This window comes from Hemiscyllium ocellatum, chromosome 3 (assembly GCF_020745735.1).
Source record: "Hemiscyllium ocellatum isolate sHemOce1 chromosome 3, sHemOce1.pat.X.cur, whole genome shotgun sequence".
Lineage (NCBI taxonomy): Eukaryota > Metazoa > Chordata > Chondrichthyes > Orectolobiformes > Hemiscylliidae > Hemiscyllium > Hemiscyllium ocellatum.
In genome coordinates, this window is record NC_083403.1 from 4,224,356 (window position 1) to 4,241,125 (window position 16,770).

General features: G+C 56.3%; 1 protein-coding gene across 1 annotated transcript; it reads right to left on the minus strand.

The window, feature by feature from the left end:
- Positions 1-1,410: 1,410 nt before the first annotated feature.
- rrp36 (ribosomal RNA processing 36) lies at positions 1,411-13,224 on the minus strand. The gene is made up of 5 exons (XM_060855508.1): positions 13,160-13,224; positions 11,660-11,764; positions 11,095-11,169; positions 3,075-3,192; positions 1,411-1,702 (listed from the first exon to the last, which is right to left on the minus strand). The coding sequence occupies exons 1-5, from the start codon at positions 13,214-13,216 to the stop codon at positions 1,563-1,565; spliced, it is 495 nt and encodes a 164-aa protein (XP_060711491.1). The 5' UTR covers positions 13,217-13,224; the 3' UTR covers positions 1,411-1,562.
- Between the last annotated feature and the right edge of the window lie 3,546 nt (positions 13,225-16,770).

The window sequence follows — 16,770 nt, forward strand, 5'->3', positions numbered from 1 at the left end:
AGACTCCGTGCTGTGGGTTACAGTTAGCTGCCTCACTTGGAGACATATCCCCCTGTTCCTCACCACACCAGGTCTGACAATCTCAGAACCATTCTCCCTCCCTGCCGCTTGGTAGCTCAGCTCCAGCTGGTAAACCGAGCCGAATCTGCTCAAATTCAAACATATTCCTGCAGGGAATGCTCACCCTGAACAACAAGGGTATCTTCGAGCTCCCACCTCGCCCAGCGACACCACCCCGTACTGCCATTTTTAATGGTTTTTATTGGTCATTGGTCACTTATTGATGTTGCGTTGTAATGTTTTATACCAATTTTACCACCAATCAGCAGACAATAAGAGGGAGGGGGTACAGGGAGAGGGCATGGGTACAGAGGGAGAAAAGGATAAGGTGGAGGGAGGTAGGGAGGGGGAAGGAGAGGGAAAGGGAGAGAGAGGGGGAGAGGGAGGAAGTGAGGGGGAAGGGGAGAGGAGCTGGGGGGGGGGGGGGGGGGGAGAGAAGAGAGTGTGGGTTTATAAAGGTTGGAGTGTCACCAAGGACGATAAGCAGTGAGAGTGTGTGATCACAAACCCACACTGAATAATAAACAGTAACACTGGTTACAGACAGGAACCGGGTCTGTGCTGGCAATGTGGGTCAAAACCAGGCGTCAAAGGAGATCAGCTGAAAATTGTATGTAATATTTAAACTCTGTGATGATCCTGGGAATAACTGGGCTGGATTTCCAGTGCACTACCCCAGTCAGGTACCATCCACACACACACACACACATTTAAATTATATCACTCCTTAATTTCCCACTACCCTTCACAGACTGACGTGAAGATTAGAAGAGTTTGGTTCCACCGGATGAGAGAGACACGACTCACTAAGATGTCAGTTCGGGGATTTCCTCACTGAGTTTGCTCACTGCTCATCACTTCCATTCCGTGGAGAGGACATGCCCCTGTCAGAGCATTGCCTGAAGGTAAATGATCCTTTTCAGTGTTTGAAGTAAGTGCAGGGATTTGGTGAGATAAAGGTTAGATTAGATTCCCTACAGTGTGGAAACAGGCCCTTCGGCCCAACAAAACCATACCGACCCTCTGGAGAGTAACCCACCCCTGACGAATGCACCGAACTCTGTGGGTAATTTCCCATGGCCAATTCACTGGACCTGCACATCTTTGTGACTGTGGGAGGAAACCCATACAGACACAGGGAGAGTGTACCAACTCCATGGAGAAGAGATTTCCAGCTGTGGGGCCCCATGGGAGATGCAGTGCCTTCCCAGGCAGTGGGCCAGCCTGGGTGTGAACACAGAGGGGAGAGTCATTGTGTGTGAGTGTGTGGGACTGTCCCCCCAGGGATGACAGCAATAGCAATGTGCCTCTGTGCGATGCTCAGGGATTCCAACAAAAAAGCCAGACATCTCAGAGCAGCCATGACTGAATTTAAATACAAACAGGTAGAAAACAGGATGAGTGAAGGGCGAGGGGACACAGGGAGAGCCAGGGCACTCGAAGCCAGCCACAAGGCAGTGTCAGTGAGGGCCATCACTTCCTGAGCTATTGCAACACGGATCTCATCGGGATTTGTTCTGGGGCAAACGGCCACGATCTTTCTCAGCATTCCGCTTCCTCTTCCTGCCAAGAAACCTCTCCAACTTCCCGGTTTTCTTCAGCGCCAGGTATTTCTCAGCCAATTCCAGCTTCCGCTGCTCAGCTGTGGAGAGGAATCAACATGAAGGACAATTACAGGCAGAGCACACACTGCACAGCTACAGAACAGCAGGACAGGGACCACAGCATCACTCAGCAGGCACGGGCTGTGTGTGTGTGTGTGTGTGTGTGTGTGTGTGTGTGTGTGTGTGTGTGTGTGTGTGTGTGTGTGTGAGAGAGAGAGAGTGTGAGAGTGACTGTCCCCCCAGTGAGAGTCAGTGTGTGCGCGTGCGGACTGTCCCCGCAGTGAGAGTCAGTGTGTGTGTGTGTGTGTGTGTGTGTGTGTGTGTGTGTGTGTGTGTGTGTGTGTGTGTGTGTGTGTGTGAGAGAGAGAGAGAGACTGTCCCCCCAGTGAGAGTCAGTGTGTGTGTGTGTGTGTGTGTGAGAGAGAGACTGTCCCCCAGTGAGAGTCAGTGTGTGTGTGTGTGTGTGTGTGTGTGTGTGTGTGTGTGTGAGAGAGAGAGAGAGAGAGAGAGAGACTGTCCCCCCAGTGAGAGTCAGAGTGTGTGTGTGCGGACTGTCCCCGCAGTGAGAGTCTGTGTGTGTGTGTGTGTGTGTGTGTGACTGTCCCCCTGTGAGAGTCAGTGTGTGTGTGTGTGTGTGTCTGTGTGTGTGTGACTGTCCCCCCAGTGAGAATCAGAGTGTGTGTGTGCGGACTGTCCCCGCAGTGAGAGTCAGTGTGTGTGTGTGTGTGTGTGTGTGTGTGTGTCTGTGTGTGTGTGAGAGAGAGACTGTCCCCCTGAGAGTCAGTGTGTGTGTGTGTGTGTGTGTGTGTGTGTGTGTGTGTGTGAGAGAGTGTGTGTGAGAGACTGTCCCCCAGTGAGTGTCAGAGTGTGTGTGTGTGTGTGTGTGTGTGTGTGTGTGTGTGTGAGAGACTGTCCCCCAGTGAGAGTCAGTGCGTGTGTGTGTGTGTGTGTGTGTGTGTGTGTGTGTGAGACTGTCCCCCAGTGAGAATCTGTGTGTGTGTGTGTGTGTGTGTGTGTGTGTGTGTGTGTGTGTGTGTGTGATTGTTCCCCAGTGAGAGTCAGTGTGTGTGTGGGTCTGTCCCTCAGTGAGAGTTAGTGTGCGTGTTTCGGGGTGGGTGTCAGGATGTGGCGGTGAGAGTTTGGGGGTGTGTGCGGGGGGTGACTGCCACCCAGTGAGAGTCAGTGGGGCGTGAAGAGGGTGTGTGCACGCATGAGGGGGTGTGAGAGCGCTGGGGGGGGGGGGCGTGAGAGCGGGGGGGGGGGGGGGCGTGAGAGCGCGGGGGGGGGGCGTGAGAGCGCGGGGGGGGGCGTGAGAGCGCGGGGGGGGGCGTGAGAGCGCGGGGGGGGGCGTGAGAGCGTGGGGGGGGCGTGAGAGCGCGCGGGCGGGTGAGTGTGAAGTACTGATCTCACATTTCTTCAGGAAGTAGGGTCTCTTGCCCTGCTGCACACGCTCCCTCTGTTCCTGTCGGAATTCCTGCAGCCACTCGCTCTGCTTCTGTCTCCTGGTTTGAGCTTCATCCTGTTGGGTCTATCGATGGAAGGGAAGGGGATTGGTCAGTACACACTGTGGCTCAGTACACAGCTCATCCCGAGACACACAGACAGGATATTCACACACACCACCATCCCCCCCCCCCCACTGCACGCACGTGCACACACACACGCACACACACACACATACACACACCCAGTCTCGTCTATGTCAGCTTCATTCCTGCTCCTTCCATCAGCATCAGGCACTCAGAGCTTAACTTACAACACAGCAAACTGTCCCTCATCAACCACTCCCAGGGACAGGGACAGCATGGGGTCAGATACAGGGGAAAGCTCCCTCTACACTGTCCCTCATCAACCACTCCCAGGGACAGGGACAGCACGGGGTCAGTTACAGAGTAAAGCTCCCTCTACACTGTCCCCCCCATCAAACACTCCCAGGGACAGGGACAGTCCGGGGTCAGTTACAGAGTAAAGCTCCCTCTACACTGTCCCCCCCATCAAACACTCCCAGGGACAGGGACAGCACGGGGTCAGATACAGAGTAAAGCTCCCTCTACACTGTCCCCCATCAAACACCTCCAGGACAAAAGAACAAAGAAAATTTACAGCCCAAGAACAGGCCCTTCGGCCCTCCAAGCCTGAGCTGATCCAAATGTACTGTCTAAACCTGTCGGTCAATTCCTAAGCATCTGTATCCCTCTGCTCCCCACCTCCTCATCCATCTGTCCAGACGCATCTTAAATGAATCTCCCGTGCCTGCCTCTCCCTCCTCTGCTGGCAATGCATTCCAAACACCTCCCACCCTCTGTGTGAAGTACTTACCGCGTGTATCCACCTTAAACTTTCCACCTCTCACCTTGAAAGCGTGACCTCTCGTTATTGAATCCTTCACCCTGGGAAACAGCTTGTCTCTATCCACCCTGTCTATACCTTTCATGATTTTATAAACCTCACTCAGGTTCACCCTCAATCTCCTTTTTTCTAGTGAAAACAAACCTAACCTCCTCAACCTCTCTTCATAGCTAGCACCTTCCATACCAGGCAACATCCTCGTAAACCTTCTCTGCACCCTCACATCCTTTTGGTAATGTGGCACCCAGAACTGTACACAGTATTCTAAATGGGGCCGAACCAATGTCTTGTACAATGTTAACATGACCTGCCAGCTCTTATACTCAATACCCCGTCCAATGAAGGCAAGCATACCATATGCCTTCTTGACCACTCTATCCACCTGTGCAGCAACCTTCAGGGTACAATGGACCTGCACTCCCAGATCTCTCTGCTCATCAACCTTTCCCAAGGCTCTTCCATTCATTGTATAATTCGCCCTAGAATTAGACTTGCCTAAATGCATCACCTCACATTTGTCTGGATTGAACTCCATCTGCCACGTCTCCGCCCAGCTCTCCAGTCTATCTATATCCTCCTGTATTCTCTGACAGTCCCTTATGCTTTCTGCTACCCCACCAACCTTTGTGTCATCTGCAAACTTGCTGATCATACCAACAGTGCCCTCTTCCAGATCATTTATGTATATCACAACAACAGTGACCCCAGCACTGACCCCTGTGGAACACCTGGGCACCTTTCTCCATTTCGAGAAACTCCCTTCAACTCCTACTCTCTGTCTCCTGTTGCTCAGCCAGTTCCTTACCCACCCTAGCTAGAACACCCTGCACACCATGTGACTTCACTTTCTCCATTAGTCTACCATGGGGAACCTTATCAAACACCTTACTAAAGCCCATGTATATGACATCAACAGCCCTTCCTTCATCTATCAACTTGGTCACTTCCCCAAAGAACTCTGTTAAGTTGGTAAGGCACGATCTCCCCCGCACAAAACCATGTTGCCTATCACTGAAATGCCCATTCTTTTCTAAACATAAATAGATCCTATCCCTCAGTATCCTCTCCAACAACTTCCCCACCACCGACATCAGGCTCACTGGTCAGTAGTTACCCGGAATATCCCTACTACCCTTCTTGTACAGGGGAACAACATGAGCAACCTTCCAATACTCTGGTACCTCACCTGTGTTTAAGGATCCACAAAGATATCTGTCAGGGCCCTAGCTATTTCCTCTCTCACCTCCCTCAGCAACCTGGGATAGATCCCATCCGGTCCTGGGGATGTGTCCACCTTAATAACCTCTAGCCTACCCAACGCACCTTCCCTCCTTATGTCAACATAATCCAGACTAATCAAACTTCTATCTCTAATCTCAACATTCATCATGTCCCTCTCCTCAGTGAACACTGATGTAAAGTAATCATTCAGAATCTCACCCATTCTCTCAGGTTTGGCACACAGCCTTCCTTCATTATCCTTTAGTGGGCCAATCCTTTCTCTAGTTACCCACTTGCTGCTTATAGAAGAATAAAATGCTTTGGGATTCTCCTTAATTCTGCTCACTAAAGCTATCTCATGTCCCCCTTTTAGCTGCTTGATCCCTTGTTTAAGACTGGTCCTACTCTCCCGATATTCCTCCAGGACCCATTCTGTTCCTAGCTGCCTGGACCTTATGTACGCTTCCCTTTTCCTCTTGGCTAGTTATACAATTTCTCCTGTCATCCACGGTTCACAAATCTTGCCCTTCCTATCCTTTGCCTTCAATGGGACATGCCTATCCTGCACTATCTTTAACCTATCTTTGAAACCCTCCTACATCTCGAATATCAACTTCCCTTCAAACAGCTGTGTCCAATCCACATTTCCCAGCTCCTGCCTCATTTTGATATAATTGGCCTTGACCCAGTTCCGTACTCTCCCCTCAGGACCACTCTCTTCTTTATCTACGAGTATTCCAAAACTTACAGAATTGTGGTCACTGTTCCCAAAGAAATCCCCCACCACAACGTCTCCCACCCTGTCCTGGCTTGTTCCCCAGTACCAGGACCAATATGGCCCCTTCCCTCGTCGGGCTATTGACGTACTGCTCTAGAAAACTTCCTGGACGCTTCTTACAAATTCTACCCCATCCAGATCTCTGTCACTAAGTGTATCCCAGTCAATGTTGGGAAATTAAAGTCTCCCATCACCACTGCCCTATTGCCTCTACACCTTTCCATGATCTGTTTCCTGTTCTTCTCCCTCACCCTCGCTGTTGGGAGGGCTGTAATACAGCCCCAACAATGTAACCGCACCCTTCTTATTTCTCAGCTCCACCCATAATGCCTCACTACCCAAGACCGCCATAGTGTCTTCCTTTAGCACAGCCGTGATATCGTCCCTGACCAGCACTGCGACTCCACCCACCCCCCCCTTTACTTCCCTCCCTGTCCTGTCTGAAGTGTCTATAACCTGGAACATTTAGTTGCCCATCATCATGCCCTTCCTTCAACCAAGTCTCTGTGATTGCAATAACGTTATATTCCCAGGCACTAATCCAAGCCCTAGGCCCATCTGCCTTACCCACCGTACTCCTTGCAATAAAGTAGATGCATTTCAGGCCACCAGTTCTTTTGCGCTCACCTGCTCCCTGCCTACTCTTCCCCTTATTAATGCTATCTTCATAATCCTTACAGTCTCCACCTCGCTGCCGACTTGTTTTCCCGTCTGGTTCCCAGCCCCCTGCCACATTAGTTTAAAACCTCCCCAACAGCAGTAGCAAAAACTCCAAGGACATTGGTTCCAGTCTGGTTCAGGTGTAGACCATCCATTTTGTAATAGTCCCACCTTCCCCAGAATTGGTCCCAATAGCCAACAAATCTGAACCCCTCCCCCCTACACCATCTCTCAGGCCACGTGTTCACCCTGCCTATTTTGTCATTTCTCCCCTGGCTAGCACGTGGCACTGGGAGTCATCCCGGGATCACTACCTTTGAGGTCCTCCCCTTTAACTTCTCTCCTAGCTCCCTGAATTCTTCTTTCAGGACCTCGTCTCGCTTCCTACTGATATCGTTGGTGCCTGTATGCACCCAGACAACTGGCTGTTCACCCTCCCCTTTAGAATGCTCTGCAGAGACTGTATGGGGTCAGATACAGAGTAAAGCTCCCTCTACACTGTCCCCCATCAAACACCCCTAGGACAGGGACAGTGCAGGGTTGGATACAGAGAGAAGGTCCCGCTACACTGTCCCCCATCAAACACCCCCAGGGACAGGGACAGCACAGGGTTAGATAGAGTAAAGCTCCAGCTGTCCTGGCTCAGATCACGGTAAAGGGAAAGCGACAAAGATACTGGTGAAGGAGCAGAAGAGACATGTCTACAAATATGGAGCCTGCACCCTGTCTAACCAAGCCAGGGTCATGAAGACAGGTCAGGAGGAGCTGGGCTCCCAGGGTTCGGAAACAGACTGGAGAAGCTGGGATTTGCTTTCTGTGGGGAGGGCAGGGCGGAGACTTGAGGGAGGTGTTCAAAATAACAAGGGGCCTGAAGGGAAACTGATCTCTCTGAAGGATTCAGACAGACGCAGGCACACAAAGTCAAGGTAACTAGTAAAAAGAAAGATCACTTTTTTGTTGGATTCAGTCTGAGTGTGGGTGCCACAGGTAGTTATTACCTGTTTCCCCACCCCCCCCAGGCTGTCCTGTGAGAAGGCAGGAGTGACCCGCTGCAGTGTGTGTGCTCGAGGTAGACCCACAATGCCCTTAGCGGGGGAATTCCAGGACTCCGACCCAGAGACACTGAAGGAATGGAGCGATATTTCCCAGTCAGGATAGGGACTGGCTTAGAAGGGAAGGTCATTGATGAAGCAGCTGAAGATGGTTGGGTCTAGGACTCTACCCTGAGGGACGCCTGCAGAGGTGTCCTGGAGCTGAGATGACTGACCCTCCAACACCCACAACCATCTTCCTCTCTGCCAGGTATGACTCTAACCAGGGGAGAGTTTGCCCCCTGATACCCACTGATTCCAGTTTTGCCTGGGCTCCTTGATGCCACACTCGGTCGAATGCAGCCTTGATACCAAGGGCTGTCCCTCTCCCCTCCCCTCTGGAATCCAGCTCCTTTTGTCCATGTTTGACCCAAGGCTGGAATGAGGTCAGGAGCTGGGTGGCCCTGGGGGAACCCAAACTGGGCGTCACTGAGCAGGTTATTGCTGAGCAGGTGCTGCTGGATAGCGCTGTTACTGAGCCCTTCCATCACTTTACTGAGGGTCGAGGGGAGACTGATGGGGGGGTAATTGGCCGGGTTGGATCTGTCCTGCTTTTTATGTAGAGGCCATACCTGGGCAATGTTCCACGTTGTCAGGGAGATGCCGGTGTTGTCACTGTACTGGAACAGCTTGGCTCGGGGAGAGTCCCGTTCTGGAGCACACGTCTTCAGTCCCATTGCTGGAATATTGTCAGGGCCCATAGCCTTTACAGTATCCAGTGTCTCCAACCGTTGCTTAATATCACTGAGTGACCCGAATTGGCTGGAGCCTGGTCTCTGTGACGCTGGGACCACTGGGGGAGGCTGAGATGGATCATGCTCTCGGCCCTTCTGACTGAAGATTGCTGTGAACGTTCCAGCCTTCCCCTTTACCCTGATGTGCTGGGCTCCTCCATCATTGAGGAGGGGGAGATTTGTGGAACCTCCTCTCCCACCCCCCACTCACGCAAGGATGGTGCAGATCTGCAGAGCTTAGATCTGGCTGTGGCATCAAGAGGCCGCTGTATCAATTACTCCACATTCCCCATCACCAACTTGTATTCTTCCTTTTTCGATCTGAGTGGGGAGGGTGTTGCTGGAAAAGCACAGCAGCTCAGGCAGCATCCGAGGAGCAGGAGAATCAACGTTTCAGGGATATGCCCTTCATCAGGAATTCCAGGGAAGGGCTTTTGCCCGAAATGTCGATTCTCCTGCCCCTCGGACGCCGCCTGACCTGCTGTGCTTTTCCAGCACCACCCTCCCCACTCGGATCTCCAGCAACGCCGCCCTCACTTTCTCCTTCTCAGGATGTCGTCTTACTCTGGGGAAAGGCTCAAGTGAACCTGGCACCCCCTCATTCACTCTCAGACAGAACACTCCATACCTGCACTCCCGGAGAGTGTGGGGGGGAGGGGGAGGGTCACTCGAGGGGGTTAGGGTCTGGGGTGTACTGTCTGAGAGTGTGGGGGGAGGGTCACTCGAGGGGGTTAGGGTCTGGGGTGTACTGTCTGAGAGTGTGGGGGGAGGGTCAATCGAGGGGGTTAGGGTCTGGGGTGTACTGTTTGAGAGTGTGGGGGGAGGGGGAGGGTCACTCGAGGGGTTAGGGTCTGGGGTGTACTGTCTGAGAGTGTGGGGGGAGGGGGAGGGTCACTCGAGGGGGTAGGGTCTGATTTATGAAGGATGTAAGTGTCTGTTTTGAACGGTGAGGGGGAAGTCTCAGACTCCCAGGAACTGAGCAGGGTGGAGCGTGTCCTTGTTCCCGAGCTGTGTCAGGCAGCTCAGCACCACCTTCCTCAAAGCCAGGAGGGACAGGAGTGAAGGGTAATCATGAATAGCCGAGGCCACACCACATCCCAGTCTCCCCCACACCTACCACCCTCTGCAGTAAGGCCCCCAGCCTCCCTCACACCTACCACCCTCTGCAGTAAGGCCCCCATCCTCCCTCACACCTACCACCCTCTGCAGTAAGGCCCCCATCCTCCCTCACACCTACCACCCTCTGCAGTAAGGCCCCCAGCCTCCCTCACACCTACCACCCTCTGCAGTAAGGCCCCCAGCCTCCCTCACACCTACCACCCTCTGCAGTAAGGCCCCCATCCTCCCTCACACCTACCACCCTCTGCAGTAAGGCCCCCATCCTCCCTCACACCTACCACCCTCTGCAGTAAGGCCCCCAGCCTCCCTCACACCTACCACCCTCTGCAGTAAGGCCCCCATCCTCCCCCACACCTACCACCCTCTGCAGTAAGGCCCTCAGTCTCCCTCACACCTACCACCCTCTGCAGTAAGGCCCCCAGCCTCCCTCACACCTACCACCCTCTGCAGTAAGGCCCCCATCCTCCCTCACACCTACCATCCTCTGCAGTAAGGCCCCCATCCTCCCTCACACCTACCACCCTCTGCAGTAAGGCCCCCAGCCTCCCCCACACCTACCACCCTCTGCAGTAAGGCCCCCATCCTCCCTCACACCTACCATCCTCTGCAGTAAGGCCCCCATCCTCCCTCACACCTACCACACTCTGCAGTAAGGCCCCCAGCCTCCCTCACACCTACCATCCTCTGCAGTAAGGCCCCCAGCCTCCCTCACACCTACCACCCTCTGCAGTAAGGCCCCCATCCTCCCTCACACCTACCATCCTCTGCAGTAAGGCCCCCAGCCTCCCTCACACCTACCACCCTCTACAGTAAGGCCCCCAGCCTCCCTCACACCTACCACCCTCTGCAGTAAGGCCCCCAGCCTCCCTCACACCTACCACCCTCTGCAGTAAGGCCCCCAGTCTCCCTCACACCTACCATCCTCTGCAGTAAGGCCCCCAGCCTCCCCCACACCTACCACCCTCTGCAGTAAGGCCCCCAGCCTCCCTCACACCTACCACCCTCTGCAGTAAGGCCCCCAGCCTCCCTCACACCTACCATCCTCTGCAGTAAGGCCCCCAGCCTCCCTCACACCTACCACCCTCTGCAGTAAGGCCCCCATCCTCCCTCACACCTACCACCCTCTGCAGTAAGGCCCCCATCCTCCCTCACACCTACCATCCTCTGCAGTAAGGCCCCCAGCCTCCCTCACACCTACCACCCTCTGCAGTAAGGCCCCCATCCTCCCTCACACCTACCACCCTCTGCAGTAAGGCCCTCAGTCTCCCTCACACCTACCACCCTCTGCAGTAAGGCCCCCATCCTCCCTCACACCTACCACCCTCTGCAGTAAGGCCCCCAGTCTCCCTCACACCTACCACCCTCTGCAGTAAGGCCCCCAGTCTCCCTCACACCTACCACCCTCTGCAGTAAGGCCCCCATCCTCCCTCACACCTACCATCCTCTGCAGTAAGGCCCCCAGTCTCCCTCACACCTACCATCCTCTGCAGTAAGGCCCTCAGCTCCTCCTGCTGCTCGGGGTCCTTCACCTTTTTCAGTTTCTTCCTGATAGCCTGCAGGGCAGAGACAGACACCATGGGCTTTACACCAGTCCCCAGCTCTGCTTATACCAGTCAGTGTATATACACACACACACACAGTGTATATCCATCCCCCAGCTCTGCTTATACCAGTCAGTGTATATACACACACACACAGTGTATATCCATCCCCCAGCTCTGCTTATACCAGTCAGTGTATATACACACACACACACACACACAGTGTATATCCATCCCCCAGCTCTGCTTATACCAGTCAGTGTATATACACACACACACAGTGTATATCCATCCCCCAGCTCTGCTTATACCAGTCAGTGTACACACACACACACACACAGTGTATACCCATCCCCCAGCTCTGCTTATACCAGTCAGTGTACACACACACACACACACAGTGTATACCCATCCCCCAGCTCCTGGTTATCCCAGTCAGTGTGTACACACACACACACACACACACACACAGTGTATACCTGTTCCCCAGGCAGTTACTAACCGTTTTCTCTTCGTGTCTCAGCTCCGTGAGGAAGGAGTAGGTTTTATCGTAGATTTCCGCTTTGAATTCTCCGGAGAGATCATCGAACCGAGGGTCCCGCCTCAACTACACACAGACAGCAGCGCACCGAGTCAGAGAGAACCGAGCACACAGAGGGGGGCAGCTAACCCCGCTGCCCACGCCCTGACCTCTCCCCCACCACTACTCCCCCAACCCCGATCCTCCACCCCCCCCCCCCATTCCCCTATCCCACCCTGTAATGGCGGGAAGGGGGGGAAATCGGGGCATGAGGTGGGGAAGGGGAGGAAGGGAGAGGGAGAAGGGGAGGATCGGGGGGGGGAGGGAGAAGGGGAAGGGGGGGAGGGAGAAGGGGAGGATCGGGGGGGGGAGGGAGAAGGGGAAGGGGGGAGGGGGAGAATCGAGGGGGGGGAAGGGGGAGAATCGAGGGGGGAAAGGGGGAGAATCGAGGGGGGGGAAGGGGGAGAATCGAGGGGGGAAGGGGGAGAATCGAGGGGGGGGGAAGGGGGAGAATCGAGGGGGGAAGGGGGAGAATCGGGGGGGGGGAAGGGGGAGAATCGAGGGGGGGAGGGGGAGAATCGAGGGGGGAAGGGGAGGGTCGGGGGTGGGGGGAAGGGGGAAGGGGGAAGAGGGAAGTTTCGGGGTGGGGGGGGAGGGGGAGGGTCGGGGTGGGGGGGGGAGGGGGAGGGTCAGGGTGGGGGAAGGGGGAGGGTCAGGGTAGGGGGGAGGGGGAGGATCAGGGTGGGGGGGAGGAAGGGGGAGAATTGAGGGGGGAAGGGGGAGAATCGAGGGGGGAAGGGGAGGGTCGGGGTGGGGGGAAGGGGGAAGGGGGAAGAGGGAAGTTTCGGGGGTGGGGGGGAGGGGGAGGGTCGGGGTGGGGGGGGGGGAGGGGGAGGGTCGGGGGTGGGGAAGGGGGGAGGGTCAGGGTGGGGGGGAATGGGGAGGATTGGGGTGGGGGGAAGGGGGAAGTTTCGGGGTGGGGGGGAAGGGGGGGAGGGTCGGGGTGGATCGGGGTGGGGGTGAGGGTCGGGGGTGAAGGGGGAGGGTCGGGGGGGAAGGGGAGGGTCGGGGGGAGGGTCGGGGTGGGGGGGAAGGGGGAAAGGGGGAGGGTCGGGGTGGGGGGGGGGGAAAGGGGGAAGGTTGGGGTGGGGGGGGGGAAGGGGGAGGGTCGGGGGGGTGGGGAAGGAACGAATGGCCTCCCGGTGGTTTGAATTTGATATCTGCCACACGGTGAGACACTGTGGCCGATGCTGAGGGTAGATTGTGGTCACCTCCCCCAGCAGCTATTTGGCTGAAGGAGGCATCACACCAACTGAGATAACGTGGCTCCTGTTGTGGTGTAGGGACCCACATAGTGCCCTCGGGAAGGGCAATGAGAAACCTCCCAGTGACCTTCAGACATCCCCTGCCCCTCACCCGCCAGCCCCACCCCCCACATTCCTCTCCCCTGGCCTCCCCTGACACCCCTCACACCCCACTCACCTTTCTGTTCACAGGAAGCACTTTCCGCAGATAGGGGACAGGGCGCTTGGAGGACATCTGTGTGGGGCTGGAGGGAGAGGAGAGCAAGCAATGTACCCTTCCAGCCTGCAGGTTCACCCGAGCAACAGCTCACACACACCGTCACATCACCGCAGAACGGAGCCAACACCCCCCCCCCCACCAACACAACCCACAGGAAACCGCAGAGGTACAGGCTCAGGGGCCCCACACAGCGACAGGACGGGGGTCTGGGATTCCCCCACACGGGGGCGGGACGGGGGTCTGCGATTCCCCCACACGGGGGCGGGACGGGGGTCTGTGTCTGGGATTGTCTCACACAGGGACGGGGGTCTGTGACTGGGATTGTCTCACACAGGGATGGGGGTCTGTGTCTGGGATTGTCTCACACAGGGACGGGGGGTCTGTGTCTGGGATTGTCTCACACAGGGACGGAGGTCTGTGACTGGGATTGTCTCACACAGAGACGGGGGTCTGTGTCTGGGATTGTCTCACACAGGGACGGGGGTCTGTGTCTGGGATTGTCTCACACAGAGACGGGGGTCTGTGTCTGGGATTCTCTCACACAGGGACGGGGGTCTGTGTCTGGGATTCTCTCACACAGGGACGGGGGTCTGTGTCTGGGATTGTCTCACACAGGGACGGGGGTCTGTGTCTGGGATTGTCTCACACAGGGACGGGGGTCTGTGTCTGGGATTGTCTCTCACAGGGACGGGGGTCTGTGTCTGGGATACTCTCACACAGGGACGGGGGTCTGTGTCTGGGATTGTCTCACACAGGGACGGGGGTCTGTGTCTGGGATTCTCTCACACAGGGACGGGGGTCTGTGTCTGGGATTCTCTCACACAGGGACGGGGGTCTGTGTCTGGGATTGTCTCACACAGGGACGGGGGTCTGTGTCTGGGATTCTCTCACACAGGGACGGGAGTCTGTGTCTGGGATTGTCTCACACAGGGACGGGGGTCTGTGTCTGGGATTGTCTCACACAGAGACGGGGGTCTGTGTCTGGGATTGTCTCACACAGGGACGGGGGTCTGTGTCTGGGATTGTCTCACACAGGGACGGGGGTCTGTGTCTGGGATTGTCTCACACAGGGACGGGGGTCTGTGTCTGGGATTGTCTCACACAGAGACGGGGGTCTGTGTCTGGGATTGTCTCACACAGGGACGGGGGGTCTGTGTCTGGGATTCTCCCACACAGGGACGGGGGTCTGTGTCTGGGATTGTCTCACACAGGGACGGGGGTCTGTGTCTGGGATTGTCTCACACAGGGACGGGGGTCTGTGACTGGGATTCTCTCACACAGGGACGGGGGTCTGTGTCTGGGATTGTCTCACACAGAGACGGGGGTCTGTGTCTGGGATTCTCTCACACAGGGACGGGGGTCTGTGTCTGGGATTCTCTCACACAGGGACGGGGGTCTGTGTCTGGGATTCTCTCACACAGGGACGGGGGTCTGTGTCTGGGATTGTCTCACACAGGACGGGGGTCTGTGTCTGGGATTGTCTCACACAGGGACGGGGGTCTGTGTCTGGGATTGTCTCACACAGGGACGGGGGTCTGTGTCTGGGATTGTCTCACACAGGGACGGGGGTCTGTGTCTGGGATTGTCTCACACAGGGACGGGGGTCTGTGTCTGGGATTGTCTCACACAGGGACGGGGGTCTGTGTCTGGGATTGTCTCACACAGGGACGGGGGGTCTGTGTCTGGGATTCTCTCACACAGGGACGGGGGTCTGTGTCTGGGATTCTCTCACACAGGGACGGGGGTCTGTGTCTGGGATTCTCTCACACAGGGACGGGGGTCTGTGTCTGGGATTCTCTCACACAGGGACGGGGGTCTGTGTCTGGGATTCTCTCACACAGGGACGGGGGTCTGTGTCTGGGATTGTCTCACACAGGGACGGGGGTCTGTGTCTGGGATTGTCTCACACAGGGACGGGGGTCTGTGTCTGGGATTGTCTCACACAGGGACTGGGGTCTGTGTCTGGGATTGTCTCACACAGGGACGGGGGTCTGTGTCTGGGATTGTCTCACACAGGGACGGGGGTCTGTGTCTGGGATTCCCTCACACAGGGACGGGGGTCTGTGACTGGGATTGTCTCACACAGGGACGGGGATCTGTGTCTGGGATTCTCTCACACAGGGACGGGGGTCTGTGTCTGGGATTGTCTCACACAGGGACGGGGGTCTGTGTCTGGGATTGTCTCACACAGGGACGGGGGTCTGTGACTGGGATTCTCTCACACAGGGACGGGGGTCTGTGTCTGGGATTGTCTCACACAGGGACGGGGGTCTGTGTCTGGGATTGTCTCACACAGGGACGGGGGTCTGTGACTGGGATTCTCTCACACAGGGACGGGGGTCTGTGTCTGGGATTGTCTCACACAGAGACGGGGGTCTGTGTCTGGGATTCTCTCACACAGGGACGGGGGTCTGTGTCTGGGATTCTCTCACACAGGGACGGGGGTCTGTGTCTGGGATTCTCTCACACAGGGACGGGGGTCTGTGTCTGGGATTCTCTCACACAGGGACGGGGGTCTGTGTCTGGGATTGTCTCACACAGGGACGGGGGTCTGTGTCTGGGATTGTCTCACACAGGGACGGGGGTCTGTGTCTGGGATTGTCCCACACAGAGACGGGGGTCTGTGTCTGGGATTCCCTCACACAGGGACGGGGGTCTGTGTCTGGGATTGTCTCACACAGGGACGGGGGTCTGTGTCTGGGATTGTCTCACACAGGGACGGGGGGTCTGTGTCTGGGATTCTCTCACACAGGGACGGGGGTCTGTGTCTGGGATTGTCTCACACAGAGACGGGGGTCTGTGTCTGGGATTCCCTCACACAGGGACGGGGGTCTGTGTCTGGGATTCCCTCACACAGGGACGGGGGTCTGTGTCTGGGATTGTCTCACACAGGGACGGGGGTCTGTGTCTGGGATTGTCTCACACAGGGACGGGGGTCTGTGTCTGGGATTGTCTCACACAGGGACGGGGGTCTGTGTCTGGGATTCTCTCACACAGGGACGGGGGTCTGTGTCTGGGATTCTCTCACACAGGGACGGGGGTCTGTGTCTGGGATTGTCTCACACAGGGACGGGGGTCTGTGTCTGGGATTGTCTCTCACAGGGACGGGGGTCTGTGTCTGGGATTCCCTCACACAGGGACGGGGGTCTGTGACTGGGATTGTCTCACACAGGGACGGGGGTCTGTGTCTGGGATTGTCTCACACAGGGACGGGGGTCTGTGTCTGGGATTCCCTCACACAGGGACGGGGGTCTGTGTCTGGGATTGTCCCACACAGGGACGGGGGTCTGTGTCTGGGATTCCCTCACACAGGGACGGGGGTCTGTGTCTGGGATTGTCTCACACAGGGACGGGGGTCTGTGTCTGGGATTGTCTCACACAGGGACGGGGGTCTGTGTCTGGGATTGTCTCACACAGGGACGGGGGTCTGTGTCTGGGATTCCCTCACACAGAACATGAAACGTTACAGCGCAGTACAGGCCTTCGGCCCTCGATGTTGTGCCACCCTGTGAAATTAATCTGAAGCCCATCCCACCTACTCAGTTCCATTCCCATCCATATGTTTATCC

Bases quoted from the DNA above. Each gene is read 5' to 3' on its own strand.
- rrp36 (XM_060855508.1), bottom strand. From the start codon at position 13,216: ATGTCCTCCAAGCGCCCTGTCCCCTATCTGCGGAAAGTGCTTCCTGTG. The intron at 11,170-11,659 runs GTTAGTAACTGC...TCTGCCCTGCAG, and splicing joins TGAGACACGAAGAGAAAACG to GCTATCAGGAAGAAACTGAA. The intron at 3,193-11,094 runs GTAGGTGTGAGG...TTCCATCGATAG, and splicing joins GGGCCTTACTGCAGAGGATG to ACCCAACAGGATGAAGCTCA.